The 20,074-nt window shown below is 38.8% G+C and overlaps 4 protein-coding genes across 4 annotated transcripts in view; all 4 read left to right on the top strand.

The window, feature by feature from the left end:
- Positions 1-553, top strand: part of hoxd11.L (homeobox D11 L homeolog) — a 5,851-nt gene extending 5,298 nt beyond the window's left edge. The window contains exon 2 of the mRNA XM_041575760.1: positions 1-553. This exon is cut by the window's left edge and continues 2,605 nt beyond it. The gene's annotated coding sequence lies outside the window, so the exon portion shown is untranslated.
- LOC121397930 overlaps positions 1-19,167 on the top strand; it is a 26,680-nt gene extending 7,513 nt beyond the window's left edge. The window contains exon 2 of the mRNA XM_041576216.1: positions 17,924-19,167. Coding sequence (XP_041432150.1) covers positions 17,991-18,743 — 753 coding nt within the window. The 5' untranslated portion in view covers positions 17,924-17,990 and the 3' untranslated portion in view covers positions 18,744-19,167. The remainder of the gene's footprint in view (positions 1-17,923) is intronic.
- Positions 3,503-6,870, top strand: hoxd10.L (homeobox D10 L homeolog). The gene is given in 2 exon segments (NM_001090166.1): positions 3,503-4,249; positions 6,138-6,870. Coding segments are annotated over 2 exon segments (1,014 nt in total). The 5' UTR covers positions 3,503-3,513; the 3' UTR covers positions 6,416-6,870.
- hoxd9.L (homeobox D9 L homeolog) lies at positions 9,609-13,268 on the top strand. The gene is made up of 2 exons (XM_018235933.2): positions 9,609-11,072; positions 11,417-13,268. Exons 1-2 carry the CDS (start codon positions 10,490-10,492, stop codon positions 11,656-11,658), a joined length of 825 nt encoding a protein of 274 aa, XP_018091422.1. The 5' UTR covers positions 9,609-10,489; the 3' UTR covers positions 11,659-13,268.
- Positions 19,168-20,074: the final 907 nt, after the last annotated feature.

Raw genomic sequence — 20,074 nt, 5'->3', positions numbered from 1 at the left:
AAATGACTTTATTATTGCCAGGCAAGGGACAGGGGAGTTGGGCACATTTGCAGGGTTAAAGATATACAGTTTTAGTGGGCGCAATCTCGTGCTAAGGTATTTATGACTAAATATGCACCACAGGCCATAAAGATCTAAAGGCTCCACTCAGAAATGATATGTCCTGTCTCTCGCCCTAAATTCTTTCCTCAAGGGCGATAGCCAAAGTCTTTCGCCTTAACTGAAGTCGAATTTTAAACATTTTTAAACCAAAATTCAACTGTGCAGGAAGCCGAGCAACTCCCATCACTTCAGGGGAAAGTGATTATTCCTACTAGAATTCCCTAAAATAAATGCATTTCTTTGCTAAGGTATTAAAAGCACATTTTGCTAGAAATTAGGGATGCGTCGGTGGAAGCTATTTTGCTTAAACCCAGACCATAGCTCTATATACATTTCTTTTTTTTTTTAAGGCAAAAATGCAAAGTATATTATTCTTGAATCTAAAAAAAAAAACAGTGTTTGTATCATGTAGATGTAACAAATGTTCATTTATAAATACATTTGTTACAAACTGAATGAAATCATCTTAATGTAAAGTACAATCGGTAAAGGAAAAGGATTTTAATGGAAATACAAAATAAAAGAAATAAAAATAAATGCGAATTCAGTACCGCTCATTAAATGTCTAATTCTAATCATATGCAATCTACCCTCACACTGAACACCACTGTGGTGGGAAGAGATACAGGTTATTAGTCAGTGTGTTGCTTTATATATATATTATTGGCTGTTTTAATATCACATTAGAAGATAAAACATATGAACTAATCTTAATATAGCGCCTTCTCTGTATGAGGACAGTGTTATGTCCTTTCCAGTCAAGTACAGTAAATGAGTTTAAAAAAAGAAAAAGTCCAAACGTTAGATATTTATTTGCTAGTTAAACAATAATGTCATATAACGCATGTAAGGCAGAGTTAATAGTTATAGATGTTTTGCACCAAACTAATCATTTATAAATATATGTGTGTGTGCAATTGTGTGTGAGTGTGTATACACCACACATACGCTCACTCACACCACGAATTTCTATATGCACACATATTGCTGTGTACACGTATTTTTGTTGTATTAGAATATATATATTGTGTAAGTGTATGTACATGAACTCATGCACAGACATAAGCACAGAACCCACTTAACAGTCTGTAGATGCCATCTGTTCCCTTCGTTATGGGCTTCCTGCATGTGAGCGAATCCCCAAAGCAACACGTTTTACAGAAAATTGTCTGTTTCACAGCAAATCTGTTATTTCCCTCCAGGAAATGTTAATACCATTATGATCATTGCCATGTTATGGAGTGGACCCCTTCTCAAAAACCACCTCCACTGAAATAGCAATCATGATTTCACCTAGAATTGTTAGAGTTCCACTTTAGAATGGTCAGAACTGAGCTCAAGGATCATCCAAGAGCCCTTGATTGTGTTGATGTTATTGGTCAGAATTATTGTGTAAAAGTGGAGACATTAGAGATTGGTAGCAGGTACTGTGGGTCTCCCCAGTGAAATATCAAAGCGCTTGTTTGATTGTGTCTGTTGGGACAAACGGGTAAGACATGTTTCCAAGCATTTTGTAAACTAATGAACTGAAGACTATTGTGTCATATAAAATAAAGACAGCTTTCAAATGAAACCTATGATGTTTGGTAATTAAATGATGGCTATGAAATAATCTCATGTGCTAATATTAATGAGCATGTACCCCTGACAAATTTCATTTGGCTAAATTGAATTTTCCTGTATCTTTCTATGCCCCCACTAAATCCACAATTTGCTTTCTACCGTTAGATGCTCATGATAAACTTCAATGTGTTGGATCCCTAAACTTTTGGAGCTTTTTTGTTGTTGTTGTTGTTAATAAGCATCGCTTAAAAGCGCATTTGTGGAAGCTGTTTAGCAGCCTAACCCAGTCGTTTGCTATTAGGAGTAGTAAAAGGCAGTTGCTGTTAACCTGACAATGATTTTGTATTTGAACAGCTGCGAGAGGCTTTCATTTTATCAAAGGTCTGTCTCATTGCCACAGAACCAGACATTTTATTGTTTTTACTGCATAGGAAATAAAATCCCTGCGAATGGGGGTCTTAAAAGGAACGAGACTTGGAATTTGTAAAATCCTGAACTGTTCCTAAAGACACTCAGAGGGGCGTGAGTTAAACAGAAAGGGGGGAATAAAAACAACTTTCTTTAATTTACAATTTTAAATGATTTTAATTATTTCTATTAAAAAATGGTGACCTGTTTTCTACTGATCTGTTATCCTTATCAGCACTGGAAGGTGTGCTTGGCTAACTGACACTGTTGTAGAAAAGAAAGGTTTTATTTATCAGCCTTAATGAATAAAATATTTGGTGGAGCTGCTGGTGGCGGAGGCCACTGGGAACCTCACATTTGGATTAGAAGTTTAGACGTTTACTGCCCGGGCCATTTGTGTTAAAACAAAAAAAAATGGTGACCTTTTTTGGTGGCAGTAAAGGATTAAAATCAATGGGGCGATTTTCAATAATTCATATTGCAAATGCCATTATGCAAAGTTTTTACCTATTAATCTTCCTCCCCTAAGTTTCGATTGATCTGCTCGTAAAAGAGGTGCCCGTGTGTGGCAACAGAGCGTTATAACTCTTTAACAATCACCAGAAGGTAGAAATGGACCAAGTATCTCAAGAATGTAGATGGGAATGGTATTGATCGCCCCTGATTCTTCTTAATATGTATTAATAAATTCCGCCACCTTTGTGCCTTTAACTTGTCAGGAATGAATGCTTTTACCAAATCCATAAAAGGAAAACACATCTGTCTTGGCATTATTATAATGACACGTTAAAATGCCTCTGTGTGGGGGATGCTTTTTTTAAAAAAACTGCTAAAGGTGTATGGAAACATTCCCAAGTGGATCTGCACTGGGGGGGACCTCCCTCACCAACTTTCTGCCTTTTATTCTAATGGCTGCCCACAAGCTGTGAAGTTCCTGGCAAGGCATGAAGTCACTGGGGTATTTCATTTACATATAAAACAATGAAAAGACAGGTTTGATCTTGTTTTATTGGGGGGTAGACGTGAGTGTATTAAAAAGCATTGTCACCAGGTTGTTGGTTTTTTTTTTTTTTTTTTTTTGGGCTAAACGGTAGCCCAGGGCTGTCAGTGGATCGGTGTAAATGGAATAATCTTGTTGGTATTTAAAAAAAAAAGTGTCCTTAAATCAGCGCAGTGCGCCAGGATGGCTGAGAAGCAGCGCTCGGTCGCACTTTCGCTCTGACGTCGTAGGTGTCGCTGTTGACCACGGTTTGAGCGCAGCCCAGGCTGGCCGAGCACCACGTGACCCACAGGGAGGCAGCAGCTCAAGGCCATTTTCAAATCTCATTGGCTCGCTTGTCATGTGGTTGTGCAGAGGCTTCACAATTACACAGGGAATGTTTTGCTAGAGATGTCAGCCTACAAAGGACACAATCCCTCTTCTCCTAATTCCTCCCCAAAATGTCCTTTCCCAACAGCTCTCCTGCTGCAAATACTTTTTTAGTAGATTCCTTGATCAGTGCCTGTAGAAGTGACAGTTTCTATTCTAACAGCGCCAGCATGTACATGCCACCCAGCACAGAGATTGGCACTTATGGCATGCAAACCTGTGGACTGCTACCCTCTCTGGCAAAAAGAGAAATCAATCACCAAAACATGGGCATGAATGTGCATCCCTATATACCTCAAGTAGACTCTTGGACTGATCCGAGCAGGTCCTGTAGGATAGAACAACCTGTTACACAGCAGCTCCCCACTTGCTCCTTTCCTACCAACATTAAGGAGGAGACCAACTGCTGCATGTATTCTGATAAGAGATCCAAAGTGATTTCTGCAGAGTCCTCGTACCCGAGGCTGGTGCCTGACAACTGTCCTGTGGAGAACTCAGAGGTGCCAGTCCCAGGATATTTCAGGCTGAGCCAGAGCTACGCCACCGGCAAACCCCAAGAGTACAATAATAACCCAGAAAGCAGCTCATCCCTAATGTTACAGCTCAACCCTCGCTCCAGCTCCAAACAGCAGATCCCTCCTCAACTTCACATGGACAAGAAAATGAATGAGAATCCGGCCAGCCAAGACTCATGCAAAGTCCCATCTGGGGAGAGTCCCGACCCCAAGTCTGCGCTGCAGGAGGACAGGAGCTGCCTGGCTGAGGTGTCTGTGTCCAGCCCAGAAGTGCAGGACAAGGAGACTAAAGGTTGGTACTGTACAACTTCTATGTTCTCTGCTCTACCCCTCCAGCTCATAAAACAACGTATAAAATACTAGCAAAGCATTATAAGCCATAACATTTAATGGTAACTAGATGCTGGGACTGAGCTGCCCCTCTCAACTATTTAAAAATAGCATTGAGCCCCAGCAGAGACTAGAAATCAATATATCTGCTCATATGTGCCTTATAAACTGGAGCCGGCATGTCAAACATTAACTTGGAAGCCAGCATCCGCATGTAACACTAAACGTTAATTGTATATAGCCATGCCAAGAGAGTACTATATGATCATAGAAATGCCATTTCTGGGTGCCTCTCATGTAATTGCAACACTACTGCTGGAAAGTGGGCGCAGGGCTAATGCTACGTTTCTCATGCTCTGTCCCATTCCCAATTTACCAAAATACGTTTACATGTAAGTTAAAAACAAAAAAAAAATAGCTACAGGAAAAACCACACTCCTCTCTATTTTACAATAAGAATTCATTGTGCCATTAAATGTCCATTATTAGCCAGAATGGAAGATATGTCTTTGATTATGAATGTTATTACAAATGAAATGCGTGGCCAGATATACAGCCCTCTCTTTTCTACAGGCTCATCTAGTTTATTCCTCCATTCTTTCAATACAGGGTTAATGGTGGCATTTAGAGAAATAACCATGATTATTATTATTCACCTTTTGGTTTCTTACCCACACTTGGGGCTCATGGTGTATTTCTGCATCATCTGTGCTGAAATAATGGCGAAAACATTTACTGGAGTTATAAATTGTACATGGAATTATTATGCATATATTTGAGTAGATACAGTAAAATAAATTGTTCTTACATTCATTGAATTCATTAATTCATGTATACACACTAGTGTAAAAGTGTGAAACATAAAAACAGTTGTATTTGTTTGTGTGCTGTGCGTATCCATCAATCAGTCCATCTGTCTACTAATGCATATATGTTGTATATAATATGTGTGCGTTGCATATATGATCTATATATATATACACACACACACATATATATATACATATATATATATTTTTTTTTTTTGGTACCAGAAACATTTTTTGTGTGTGCAAAAGATAACTAGATAGCTACTAGGATGGATAGATATATAAATACATATATATTAATATATTTTATATTTAATGAGGAGTGAGTTGGTCATAAATACATAGATGGCATTATAGATAGATAGATGATAGAAAATAGATATGTGCCTCTACACTATAACAAACATAGAGAACAGTGTGTGGGTTTATACTTTTAATAGCATAGATACCTATTAGAAGGCAAAAGGGAAAGAGACTAATAGAGTCAGAAGTGGATGTCTGAATTGAATATTATAAATAAGTTAAAGATATAAGCTAGAAAAATATAAAGGTCAAATATAGATAAATAGACATATGCATAAACAATATTGGTAAATTAGATATAAAAGCATGAAACAAATACAAACAGAGAATAAATAGACAGACAAATGATAGATAGATAGATAGATAGATAGATAGATAGATAGATAGATAGATAGATAGATAGATAGATAGATAGATACCAGATAGACTGGTAATTATAGAAGCCTAAAAGACGATACATAAATTAGTGATATATGCTTGTGGATAGATGATAGATAGATAGATAGATAGATAGATAGATAGATAGATAGATAGATAGATAGATAGATAGATAAGTATGCTGCCATTCGTGATTACATTAATTGTAATTGGCTGAAAAGCAGGTAGAGTTGTCTGTAGCAAAGTCTGACATTTTGCTTTAAGGTTCATTGTCAAGTCTGCTCAGCCAAAAGCCATGCACTTCATTCTCTGCCTCCTTTATTTGTGCCCTTATATTATCATTTTGTTTGTTTATGATAGAGGAAATCAAGTCCGATACCCCAACAAGCAATTGGTTAACTGCAAAGAGTGGCAGAAAGAAGAGGTGTCCCTATACCAAACACCAGACATTGGAGTTAGAGAAGGAATTCTTGTTTAATATGTATCTGACGCGAGAGCGCCGCCTAGAGATCAGTAAGAGTGTGAATCTCACTGACAGGCAGGTCAAGATCTGGTTTCAAAATCGCAGAATGAAGTTAAAGAAGATGAGCAGAGAGAACCGAATCCGCGAATTGACCGCGAATCTAACTTTTTCGTAAGAACTGACCAACATGCTATTTAACCTTTGACAAAGCATCAGCCATTGCAACACTCTGAGAGACTTTAAGAACATTTCACAAACATATCTTTTTTAATTTCTGTGATAGGGAATGTGGTCCATTGTCATTTTTTAGTGCTTCAAGTGTCTCTATGTATTTCCATGGGACTAGTAATAATGAAAGAATAAATCGAGCACATGTAATTTATTTTTTTTCACCGACTGGCAAGGTAAATGTGACAAAAAAGTTTATCCTTTGATCTTTAACTTATTGGGACTGTTGGACACATCTAAGCAATGTGACTTTTTATGTTTTTACTCAAATGGTATTTCTGTGTGCTACTTCATGGACCTTGGTATTTTAAACCATGAGTACTCTTGATGACTTTTAGGGGGGGGAAAAAAGCACATTTTTTCTGTAAATGTCTGCTCAGATGAATTGAAAAAAAAAAAAAACCATGTTCGTAGCAGTGTAGTTTATTCCAGTCGTATTCCTGGTGATTCCATTATTGTTCTATGTGATATTCTGGGACAGCAATATCTTCACACAGTGCATGCTCCCTTCGCATGTAATATGCAATAAACTCTGTAAAACTCCCAGGGTTCCTGTTATTTCCTTTGCAGAAAGAGAGGGATTCTGTCAGTAACCATGTGACTATTCTCATAGTATTGCCTGGCTAATGAATCCAGCATTGCCTATAAAATCATGTGAATAACATTTGTTTTCATGCTTTGTGGTCATTAAAAGCATTTTAGGACAGGGAAGGAAATGTGGTGAGATATGTGCTGGTATGAAAAGGCCAAGCCAGACAGGTAAGTAAGTGGTACCTTCTCAAATTCCTTTGGTAAAAAGTGAGTGTGGTAATGTGCTAGATATCCTGATATTAATGTTTGACATGTGGAGTTTGGGAATAAATTGCCACTGTTTGCCCTTGCTGCAATGTGTATATATACCTGAGTATATGTTTTATGCGTTTCTGTTTTTCTTGGTAAACTGTCTAGTGTCTGGTGTGTGATGATAGAGTGTACTTGTGTGTATGTATTACAATACACAAAATGATATACATACAATATCATCTATGTGTACACACATATATATATCCATATGTCTCTGTGTAGAGAGAGACAGACACCAGTAAATACACAGACAGGCAGGTAACTAAAGAAAAAGGAGGAAGGAAGGAAGGAAGGAAGGAAGGAAGGAAGGAAGGACAATTTCTGAGGTGTCTATAATGTGTGTGTGTTTGAGAAAGGTATTGAGATGCGAAACGTTGGTTGCTTGTACAATATGCTCTTGAATAAACGACCTATGTGGTTCACTAAGAGATTGCTGATCCTAAAGACATGAATACGTTCTATAACTGTATATATATATTTTAAGCCTGTTTAGAATCTATCATTAACTTTTGCAAAACTGCCACACCAATATGATGCTTATATGATATAACTCAACTGTAGATCTGTTTACTTGAGGGTATATCTATGTGTGTGTTTGTGTGTGTAAATAAATACATGTTTAGCAGTTTACCCATTGCACCTATGTCTATGTGTGTTGTGTTTGTGCGTTGTTTGGGTAAATATATATATATATATATAAAACTGTATATACACAGAAACCGTGAGTAATGTGCCTGTATTTCAGCGATATACACGTTTTTCTTCTATATTTAATAAACAGCTTTAAGTATTTCGAGGCTTTCGCACACACCCTCTACAGTTAATTTGCCGTAATTGGCAATATTAACAATGCTGATGACTTTTCCATTACACTTGCGTTATTCACTTTTAGCTACAATATTAGATGCACTAAAATGGAAGTGGAATTGCTGACACTGAGTGTGACTGATGACTGACATGCCACATATTTCCACAGTAAGAGGCAACATGTAATACTATTATAGCATGCATGAACAATAGTGGCTTTAATGCAAAGGGTTTGATGTCAGTCTGTGTGTTTGTTTAGGAGTATGACTACACATGACATTTGTATTTATTACAGCGTACCTACCATATGCTCATGCAATATCTTTGATTTCTTTGCTATAACAGCATTTGGTATGATAACAAGGTATTAATAAGCTTACTAACAGCAGTATTAATAAATCCAAAGTGTGTTTCATTCTTTATATCAAAGTAACAATAGCTAAATACAGTTAAAAACTATTTTATATTTCCCTCCAAGAGAAAAAAAAGAGGTGTCCAGGTATACAAGGAAAAGACAAAATCAGATTTAAGCGGTAAGTATATCGCATGGGAGGCCAGTTCTGTGTTTCTTACCCTCGATCAATGGTCAGGGGATAATATTGCAGTGTTGTTTCCTGAGCCTCACATAAGCGTTTATGGCAGAAGTACATACAGCTCCTGCTTGTTCAGGTTAAATGCACTTTTATTTCAGGAAACAGCACCAATAAACCAAGTGTCTTCCTGCAAATCCTTCCAATCTCACCGAACAACGCTAAGGCTGAAATGTGTTTATTGCAGGAAAGTACACTCAGGGTGATGGGGCTAAAATCCTGTTTGGCTTGAGGGTTTCTTATCATTGTGAGATCTGCTAAGGTTCTTTCTCTATTTCTTTTTACAGCGTATAAAGTAGGTAAGCGTGTCCAATAACTTATACATACTTGTATAATGTATGCCTGTATATAGGTAGATAAAGGTCCCAGGTGTCAACCGAAACGTTGATCTGCTAAAATTAGCAATATTATTAGATGTGCATAAGCCTTACCCTATATGCGGTTGTCAATTTATGTCGGTACATTGGGCTCGATTATTCATTTAGGTTTTGACAGTAGGAGTGTTTGTTTGCTTGTGTGTGTAAGGGTAGGTGTGTATTTTTGTGAATGTATACGCATTTGGTTCTTAAAATATGTATGTGTATGTGGGAGAGAGTGAAATATTTAATTGAGAAAGATAGATGATTAGATAGATAGATTAGATAGATGATTGATAAAGATATATAGATAGATAGATAGATAGATAGATAGATAGATAGATAGATAGATAGATAGATAGATAGATAGATAGATAGATAGACAGACAGACAGATAGATTAGATATTTAGTAAGTTACATGGATAATGTATGGGCTTGTTTATCTTAAAATCTAAATGTGTGTGAGACAGATTTAGAAATATATACCCAGAAAGATATATATATATATATAATAGTGTTTTAAACGTTTAGTATGGATATTTATATATACACACACACACACACAAACACACACAAAGCAGCTTAGTGCAGTAAATACACAAAGAGACACGGTGGAATTGAACACAATGGACTCACACTGCCCCTGCTGATACTAACAAGAACAGAGTCCAGCTACAGATTCGGTTTAGTGGAGGGTTTAATGTTGCCTCAGTCTATTTTACTATAGCACATATTAATGTATAATCAAATGCACCTCATAAAATGTTTATTGAAAGCCATTAAAAGCCTGATAGTTCTCCTCCACCTGTTTGGAAAGACAGAAAGGATTTTGCGCCCGGGCAGCCCTGCCCTGTGTAAGTGAATAGCAGCTCCAGCACCACGTTGCCCCTTCCCAAGGCGCTGCCTTCTCTCACATGTCACTGGGGCTCCCTGGATTCTTGTTTGTGCCTAGTAAAACAAGTTTTATTTTCTCAGGTCAATAATCAGAACATGCCCCTCTCTGGTGCTGCCATGTGGGTGCCTATGGTTTAAAGGGTAATTAAACAAATTCGGCAAAGTGATTAAAAATGAATGGCAGGCAGGGCTGAAAGGGATGGCAAGAAATAGTCCCTATTTAGTGCTGCTTTATATTTTTACAAGGACTCCGAGTCTTTGTGCGCAAAGACGCAATGTGCCCCCTGTCCCCCGTGCGCCTTTCTCTCTATCTGTGCGCACTTACACTTTGATTCTTAATTGTATGTGTTTTTAATCACATCAGCCCCGTTAAGCGGATTGATTTACTCAGTATTGGTAAATATGATCACGTGGGCTCCGCAACCAATGGATGGAGGTTGCAGTCTGCAAAATACTATGATTGTTCTCAGGGAGGGTATTGCATACAGTTAAGAGTGTAACCTTTTATATGAGGGAGAGGGGAGCCCAAAATGTCGTCAAGTGGGACCATAAGTAACTATTATGTGGATTCTCTCATAGGACATGAGAGCGAGGAGGGCTACGGGGGTAGGTTTTCCCAGGGAGGTCAGAACGCGACCTCTAGGCCATCAGGTGACGGGGACCCTTCAGACTTCCATCCCTGTAGCTTTGCTTCCAAATCCGGTGTCTTCCCCACGTCCTGGTCAACGGTTCAGCCTCAGCCTTCTGCAGGGATGACAGGGATCTACCACCCGTATGTGGCCCAGTCCCACCTTGCAGCAGCAGCAGCAACAGACAGCGGCAGATACACAGTGCGCTCCTGGCTGGATCCCATCTCCAGCGCTGCGCCCTCCTTCTCTGGATTCCAAGCTAACGGGCGCAACTACGGGATCAAACCTGAGAGTGCTGCAAAGAGGACAGAGTGCTCATCCTTTGCTTCCCAGGGACTCAGCCTGCCCGAATACACGTGCAATTCCTTCCCAGAAAGCACAGAGAAGCCCCCGGCCAAGGAGCCTGCAGCACCAGCCAGCGAGGAGTCCAACAGCACTGAACTAAAGGAAGAGAAGGAGCAACAGCAGCAACAAATTGACCCAAGTAAGTATAAAAAGAGAGGGAGAGAGAAAAGAAATTGCAGCTTGATTTACTGCCCAAACCTGCAAGGCTCTAAATGTGCAAAACTGATAGTTTTACTAACCTATAAAACCGTCTAGACGCCTACCATATAGCCCAAGCAGCAACAAGAGGCTATAAAAATATTCTATTACTCACATAACCACCTCGGATCAAGACATCATTTGTACTGTAAACACTTTCTCTGCATTAAGATCCCTTTTTATGATAATTCTTTAAAAGTGGAGCGAGTAGGTCATCCTGATTGCCAACGAATTTGCCACCATTTCACCCCACTCTCCTCCTCTTCTTCTTCTTCCCTTCCACAGATAATCCTGCAGCCAACTGGATCCACGCTCGCTCCACCAGGAAAAAGCGATGCCCCTACACCAAATACCAAACTTTGGAACTGGAAAAGGAATTTCTCTTCAATATGTACCTCACCCGGGACCGCAGATACGAGGTGGCCAGGATTTTAAATCTCACCGAGAGGCAAGTTAAAATCTGGTTCCAGAACAGGAGAATGAAGATGAAGAAAATGAACAAGGAAAAGGGGAATAAGGACCAATAACCCGTTGGGGGATGCACTGATTTCCTTGTGTAAAAACATGGAGCAGTTAAATATAAATATATATATATAAAACGGTCTTTTTTCCGCAGTAGATGTAAATGTGTAATTGTATTTGGTTTTGTTTTTGTTCTGAAAACTTAGTTTACTGCCAGTGCGCATCGAAAGGTGCAACATTTTATCTGTTAATTTTTTTTTTACAATTCACTGTGATTGCACGTTAGGTCTTACAGGTAGGTATTGCGATTTTGTTATGAGTTCTAATACATCGAAATTGTTGTAGGATAGTAGATTTATGTACCTGGAAAAGTTAGGAGGTGCAGATAGGAATGCGTTGGCTGATGTTAGCATTAGGGCCACGGTTCATAAAACAAATGTTCTCATTAGGAATCTAGGCGCAGGGCATTTTCAACATATTTACACGTAAACAGAAACCTATAATTTGCATGGGCCGCCACAGATCGATTCTTTCTCTTCGTGTCATGAAATAAAGTGCATATTTACCTCTGCAACATATAGGAAAGGCCTAGGTTTAGATGGCAAGGCTAGTTATTTATTTACGGTTTTCTTTTGAAACAGTTCTTAAAAATTCAACTCGTTTCGTACTGAATTAAATACGGTGTGGAATCTGGTTCATATTTTTGTGCTTGTGGATGAGAAAGTGAATCAGATTGCAGGAAGGCGGAGGGGTGTTAAGAAATAAATGCCCAGTGCCGCTAGCTTTTGTTTATCCTATGTACAAAAATGTCATTCGATGGTGTTTTAGAAACAGCACAGCTTTGAGATATGTTGAGGATTTAAGGGCGAATTTATAATAATCTGGGGCATTTAGATAACTCATTTTTCTGATGGTTCCTATAACCAGTGAGGCATTCCCGAGTTACACTGGACTGTACTATTCTCTGGCCAAATGTTCTCATGTGAATCAGATATCCTTGTGGTTCTGTGTTTCAGAAGTTCCTTGAATTCCCATCTCTTGTTCCACAATGCTCGCCCAAAGTTCACTGACTGATACACTAATATATATATTTTAATTTAAACGAAAGCACTGAAAATGGTTTTATATGTGTATTATTGTGGTTTGCTATGTAAAAATGACATCCCTAGGAATGGACAATCTGTTGGCTGTAATAAGGAGGAAACTAAATAGTTCCAGCATCTGTGCTTGGGAAGAATAAGAGAATTTAAGCAGTTGGGACCCCCTCATTGTCTTATAATTCTTTTAAAACAGGAAGAAGCACGGTGCAATAAAGCCATTTGGATGGCTAGACGTCTGGACTTAATGGTTTTACGATGTACCATTGCGTTTTTTCTTTGAAACCAGTTTATTTTGATGTTTGTCTCAACTGACAACAAAATCCTGAAAAACTTGGACTATGTTTACGGTCAGCCTTTAGATGCCCAGACTGGGAAAATAATCTGTACAATGAGTTACAAAAAAATCTCTACTTTTGGGGACCGGCCTTACAATTTGAACTGAAAAATACTGAAATGGAGAGACAATTTTTTTCCTAATAACTGATTTTTTTTTTAAACAGATCAACCTATGCTTGGTCTTTAAATATTTTAATGGAGTAGCGCGTAAAACGAAAATAAAATGTCTGTGATTGTGAGTGTGTTTATTTTTGTTTCAGCTAAATTACGCATCGATTTTCTGTGGGATTCGTTAGGGCCCAGCTTTAATTTTTTAATTTTTGGTTCCCTCATTTATTTTGCAAATGACACAAGGGTATGAAAGAATCAAGACGCCCTGGTTGGATCAATGGCTATATTCGTAATTACGAAAACATAAAACGCAATAAAGCTAAAACAGAAATAATTTCGATTGCGTCTGTTTTGATAGATCCAAATTTCACAACATCCTTATCATTTGAATTTGACCACGTCTTATTTATGCAGATGTATTCAGTGATCCCCCTCTATGTTTAAGTAGTTTATACAACCATTGGGTCATTAGCAGGGGGGACCTCATTCTTTGAACATGAACAGTTTATATAACAAAATCTCACCCACCGCCAACAAAAAAAGTGCATAAAAAGGAACCACTAAAAAGGGAACAGTTGCTTTGTAACTCTCTGCTGAAACCTTCTATAAATGACAATTGGCAGTCAGGTTACCCTTGTAAAACCTACACTCGGCAATAACTCCAATTGCTGTGAAATAAACATTTACTGGAAGATAAAGAAATTTATGGTGTGATCAACTTGCCTGTGACCACTAGGTATCGCCCTTGCTCCATTTGTTTCCTTAATACGTTTGCGAGCGCTCATTGCCTTAAACTTTACAAAGTAGCCTCAAATAATATGTTTCATTTGTGAAATTCTGTACAGTTGTTTCCATTGACGGGAATATATGTACACGAGATTAAATCATTTCTAATGAGAAAAAAAACAGGAAATATCTTATCAAATCCATTTTCTTATGTGACTTCAGACAAGGCTCATCCTCCTCTTACATATTCAAATATAAAATCTCGATTCGTTTGCGATTATTCATAGAAGGATCAGCGTAAAAGCAAAATCGTTATTGTACTTGGCACTCCGTTCCTCGGGGAAATGTCGCCTTAATGTACCGAACCTGATTTCAAGATTTTAAACAAAACTTTTAAACACATCTGCTTTTTTGTGTGTCTGCAAGTGGGTTGTGTGCAGTCATTGTCGCTTACTTGTTGTTTGCGCTTCATTTAAGTGGATGAAAGGATGGGGACTGGAGCTGAGGGGGCAAGGTAAGAAAGCTGGAATTAAATAATTTTACAATCACACGAGTGTAAATTCATGGTAATCATTTCTGAAAAGTTAAATTAAACCCCAAACGAAATTTCCAATCTCATACCTCTCAGCCCCTTTAAATCCATGCCCTGCCTTTGCCTCACCTGGCCATGGCTTTTTCAGTTTCTTATCAAGGGTGAAATGATGGGAAATCTATTCATAGACATGATTTCCATTTAGTATCAATTAACCTGCGAGTCTCAGCCATGCGTGCAAGCAGCCAAGGGGAAACGTTCATTGTATTTGCAAATGACCTTATAACTACAATGAGTTACTCTGTACTCTGGCCAAATGGAACTGCAAGGACATCAGACTTTCTGCCTGCTTCTTTGTGCTTTCTCACACTCACTTGTTACACACACACACTCACACTCTTCCTGTCTCTCTCTATCACAAATACACTCACACTCTTAACCCTCACACATATAAACATCCTTTCCCTCTCTCTCACACACACTCACAAACATACTCCCACACATATGTGTACACACACACACACACACACACAATCTCTTTTTAGCACATACGCAGACACTGTAGAACCTTTATCTGAACCTTGCAATATTGCTCAATTACTGCTAGAGATCCAATACTTGGATCTGGCCTATTATTCATTAGAGTGATGGTTCTGTACAATGTGCTGCTTTGTGTGTTCCTGTACACAGTACATTGGAGCTGCTGGTTTGTGCATTTGTCTCTGTTGGTGACAGTGTGTAAACATGGGGGGTATAATAGAGATTTAGGAAAGATGGGTCTTTCTTAAAAGGAGCCAAACTTCTATCTCTGCATATATCAGTATTAGTTGCCCAATGAAATGCTTTCTGTTGGTAGTTTCCCCAGACACAAAATTTCTCATACTCCCCTGTTTATTGAATTAGTATGAATGTATGTGGGTACACAGGGAGGGTGAATTTCTATTGGGCAAGTTGGGTGCTCAAACTGAAGGCCAATTATTCTCTACTTTGCAGTGAATGAATGTTTGCTTTCCTAGAGCACAGCTTGAGAGTTGATTAGGTTAATATTTGCTCCCAAATATTCCTGGAACTATACTGTAACTGGGGTACTGGTAAACCAATGTTTCCCTATGTCCATAAACTGATAATAAACTAGGGAGGCACTGACCCAGAACACAGGCCCAAACAGACAATCTTTAGATTCTGAAGGGCAGCTCTAATATGACACAGGCATAAACGGTCACAATTTATGTTGATATAATCTATACATATATACCATACAAGTATATCTTGTTTGGGCCTCTGTCTGCTTGAAATGTCTGGGCCTATTTTGAATCATAGTCTGGACCTGGTTGGACATCCAGAATGGAACTGACCAACAACCATTGCTATTAAAGTAAATATGTGCTTGTTTTGTTTGAGTGTGTTGAAGCACATGGGCCTGTGTGCAGAAAAGATGTATGGAGAGAGTGTTCTGCTAGAGCATGGATAGCATTTTGTTATGCTAGTATATAGGGTGTGTTTTGTGTAAATATTTAGGTTGTGTGTTTAGGGTTGTAGGTTTGTGCTAGTATTTAGGGTGTGGGTTTGTGCTAGTATGAAAGGATATTTATGTTGCTTGTGGGTGATTTGCAGGATGAGTGTGGGGAGAGTGTGAGTGTTTAGTGATTTGTGTTTTTGCTTTAATTCGTGTTTGTTTTCCTGTGTGTAATGATATAAGTGTGGTGCTTCACGATGTGGTGGGAGAGTGTGTGTACTTGCAGGTAAGGTGGTCTGTGAGAATGGTGTTATTATTCCAGTGTGTGTGCCTGTGCCACTCTGTAAAGCTGTTTGTGATGAGTGGGTGAAAGGATGTTTGTGGCCTTGGGTGCATAAATAGGCAACAATGCGGCTTGGCAGATAGCACTTTGACTTTAAAGAGATTGGATCCAGTGTTGATTTCAAACTGGGCACTGTTTGCTATAATTTTGTGTGTTTTCCCTGTGTCTGTGTTGATTTCCTCCAGGTACTTTGGTTTCCTCCCACACTCCAAAGACTTACAAACAGAATCCTGATAGTTCATACTCTTGTTAAACTCAGAGTTTAAGGGACCGAAGTGAATGGTGATCTATTGCCAAAGCAGTGGAATATGTGTTGTTGCTATGTGTATATATAGTGAATAAAGTACCCCCTCTTGTAAAATATAAGGATATTACAAGTTACCGAGGAGTTTCATTACCATATAAAAACACGAGGACGAAGGCCGAATGTTTTTATACAGGTCATGGAACTCCGAGGTAACTTCTAATAGCCACATATTTTAAAACTGGGGGAACTTTATTTATTATAATACACAAATTTCAATGAGTCATGTGACTGAAATGACATCAGAACTCATCGTTTATATCTGATGACACCAGAACTCACTGTTTATAAGGATTTAATTTACAAGATATTCATGGCTTTTGTGTATTTTATATATATATATATATATATATGAGGTTTAATAACAATATGTCTAAAGATGACCGTGAATCTTTGCATGCATTAATGAGTGATAAGTCTGTTGTGTACAAACCTGCCGATAAGGGTGGTGCTTTGGTTATTCTGGATAAGGAATACTATGTACAGGAGATTATGGGTCAATTGAACGATGGGCATACATACACACGCCTAGAAGGGGATCCCACAAACCGGTTTGTAGAGATGATCTCAGAGGTTTTGTCTAGATATGTACAAACTGGGGGTCATCGATAATGGAGTAAAAGACTTTCTCACACAAGAGTTTCCCTGTATTCCGGTGTTTTACACCTTACCAAAGGTTCATAAGAATCTACAGTCACCACCAGGACGTCCTATAGTGGCGGGTGTGAATTCTGTCTTTGCTCCATTGTCGATTTTTCTAGACAAAGTATTGGCCCCGTTTGTACCTTTGGGTGATTCCTATATTAGGGACACGTCACATTTCCTCAGGGCAGTTCATGACCTCGATTTGGGGGATGAGCCAGTACTATTGGCAGCGTTTGATGTATGTAGCTTATATACGGCAATACCCCATGCCCTGGGAATTAATGCGGTACACAGCACACTTAAACATTCGGAATATAATCCGACGCAGGTGAGTTTCTTTATGGAACTCCTTACATTGATTTTACATAACAACTATTTCCTGTTTCAGGACACGTTTTATCTCCAACTACAAGGGACAGCGATGGGATCCAATGTCGCCCCTACTTTTGCCAACATCTTCATGAATCGGTTTGAGACGGAATATGTGTATCCACATTTACTCTTTAACACGCATTGTGTACAATGGTGGCGCTACATAGATGATTTGTTGGTGGTGTGGCGGGGCGACATTGGGTCCCTTCTGCGATTTAAGACATATTTGGATGAGTGTATTCCCAGTATAAAATTCACACTTGAATATAGTGAGGAAAGTATCACGTTTCTTTATCGTAAAGGAAACTCGCTATTTACGGATTTACATGTTAAATCCACCGATCGCAACAATTTGTTGCATTATGACAGTGCACACCCAAGGGCTAACATTTCCTCTCTTCCTAGGTCACAACTCTTGCGAGTTAAGAGGATAGTTACAGAGGAGGATAAACTTACTTTACGATTGGACGAGATGTCTTCTAAATTCATTCAGAGAGGATACCCTAAGGAGATGCTTGCACATGAAGTGGAAAGGGTCAATGCATTGGATCGGGTCTCTACTATACAGAGCAAGGCACAGAAACCCAGACAGCAAGCCCGTATACCTTTTGTACACACATACCATCCATATGTACGGAAATTTCATCGTATTATACATAAACACTGGCCCCTACTGAGGAAAGCATATCCCGATGTTCCGGAGTTTCAGGCACCCCCACTCCTTTCCTATAAGCGCCCTCGGAGTTTGAGGGATAGATTAGTGAAGGCTGATCTAGGCACCACACGTAATGATCCACAGAGAGTTCTAGCACCCTTGAGGAATGGTATGCACAGCTGTGGTAGATGTAGTCAGTGTTCAAGCGTCATACGCACGGACACATTTACCCACCCACATTCAGGGAAAAAGTTTTCCATACAAGGCCACCACACATGCAACTCGGAGTATGTGGTGTACATGCTCAAGTGCCCGTGTGGGTTGGCATATATTGGAGAAACGATACAACCCATACGTGATAGGATTAGCCAGCATAAGTCCACAATTAGGAAGGAGGTGGTGAAGTTACCAGTACCTGCACACTTTAAGATGGCCCGACATTCAGCAGCATCCCTCAGGTTTCTTGTCATAGAGTCTGTTGCCCCCCCACGTCGGGGGGGGCAACAGACTCTTACAATTCCAGAAAAGAGAAAAATTTTGGATACATACATTACAGACCATGCACCCTAGGGGTTTGAATAAAGAGTATGATCTATATGCATTTACCTAGTTTATATTATTCTGTAAGTTATTGTGGAATTTAGAGAGTTAAGGGATTGGGACATAAAGATGTATGGGCACACAACCGAGCAATCTTTGCAGATCACCAAATATTTCACATGTCGATTGAATTTAGTCAGGTCTTTTATCCTGTAACTAATCTTTATGAGATGATGCATGTTGTTGAAATATACTAAATGCTGTTTAACTTTCTAGATTGAATTGATCTGTAACATAAGGGCACTAATTTGCATAATGACGAGAGGCGTGCACTGCCTATGCTTTAAATGAGGTTGTGATGTCATGGCAATCATTTATGCTTGAGAAAGAAGCGGGAGCTTCGAAACGTTGCATGTTTGCTGTTACCTGTTGGTAAAGAATTTTTTTAATTGCACTAAGTTGTCTTGACTTTTTTGTTGGTTATATAATTTGTCCACGAACGTGGACTAAGTCATGGACTAAGGGTGAGCTCCACTCCATTTTGTACAGAAATATATATATTATATTATATTATATTAGTAAATGGACCCGCACTCCAATGTATAGATAGATAGATAGATAGATAGATAGATAGATATAGATATATATACATAGCAACAACACATATTCCACTGCTCTGGCAATAGATCACCATCCATATTGGCCCCTTACAAGTATATATATATATATATATATATATATATATATATATCTATATATATATATATATATCTTCCTTTCAATGACGGCACTCCAAATACAATCAAGCTTAGACAGTCAGTTCAATTCATATAGGTTTATTTTGGTGGACCAACGTTTCGATTCCACACAGGAATTCCTGTGTGGAATCGAAACGTTGGTCCACCAAAATAAACCTATATGAATTGAACTGACTGTCTAAGCTTGATTGTATTTGGAGTGCCGTCATTGAAAGGAAGATTTACATATTTAGCAGACTGGCACCCAGCCCTTGGATCCTTTTTTGGTTGTGCGTTTCTGTTCATTTGGTCTATATATATATATATATATGTACTTATCAAGGAGATCCCCACTCTCTCTCTCTCTCTCTCTCTCTCTCTCTCTCTCTCTCTCTCTCTCTCTCTCTCTCTCTCTTTACAGGAAGTACATGTTTGCACTCACTGCCCACACACGCAGGCCTACTTTTTGGCGCCATAAGCTATCATAAATCTATGGATTTGGGTTCCAGTATGTTGACTGGGAACAAATTAGAAGCTGTGTTCTATATGCATTGATCTTACACTTGCCATATACATGAGGATCTCATGTGGGGATCTCATAGGGGATCTCATGTGGGAATCTCA

The sequence above is a fragment of the Xenopus laevis genome, chromosome 9_10L, assembly GCF_017654675.1.
Source record: "Xenopus laevis strain J_2021 chromosome 9_10L, Xenopus_laevis_v10.1, whole genome shotgun sequence".
Taxonomy (NCBI): domain Eukaryota; kingdom Metazoa; phylum Chordata; class Amphibia; order Anura; family Pipidae; genus Xenopus; species Xenopus laevis.
Note: the sequence above shows the minus strand (reverse complement) of the source record. Positions and strands in the feature narration are given on the sequence as shown.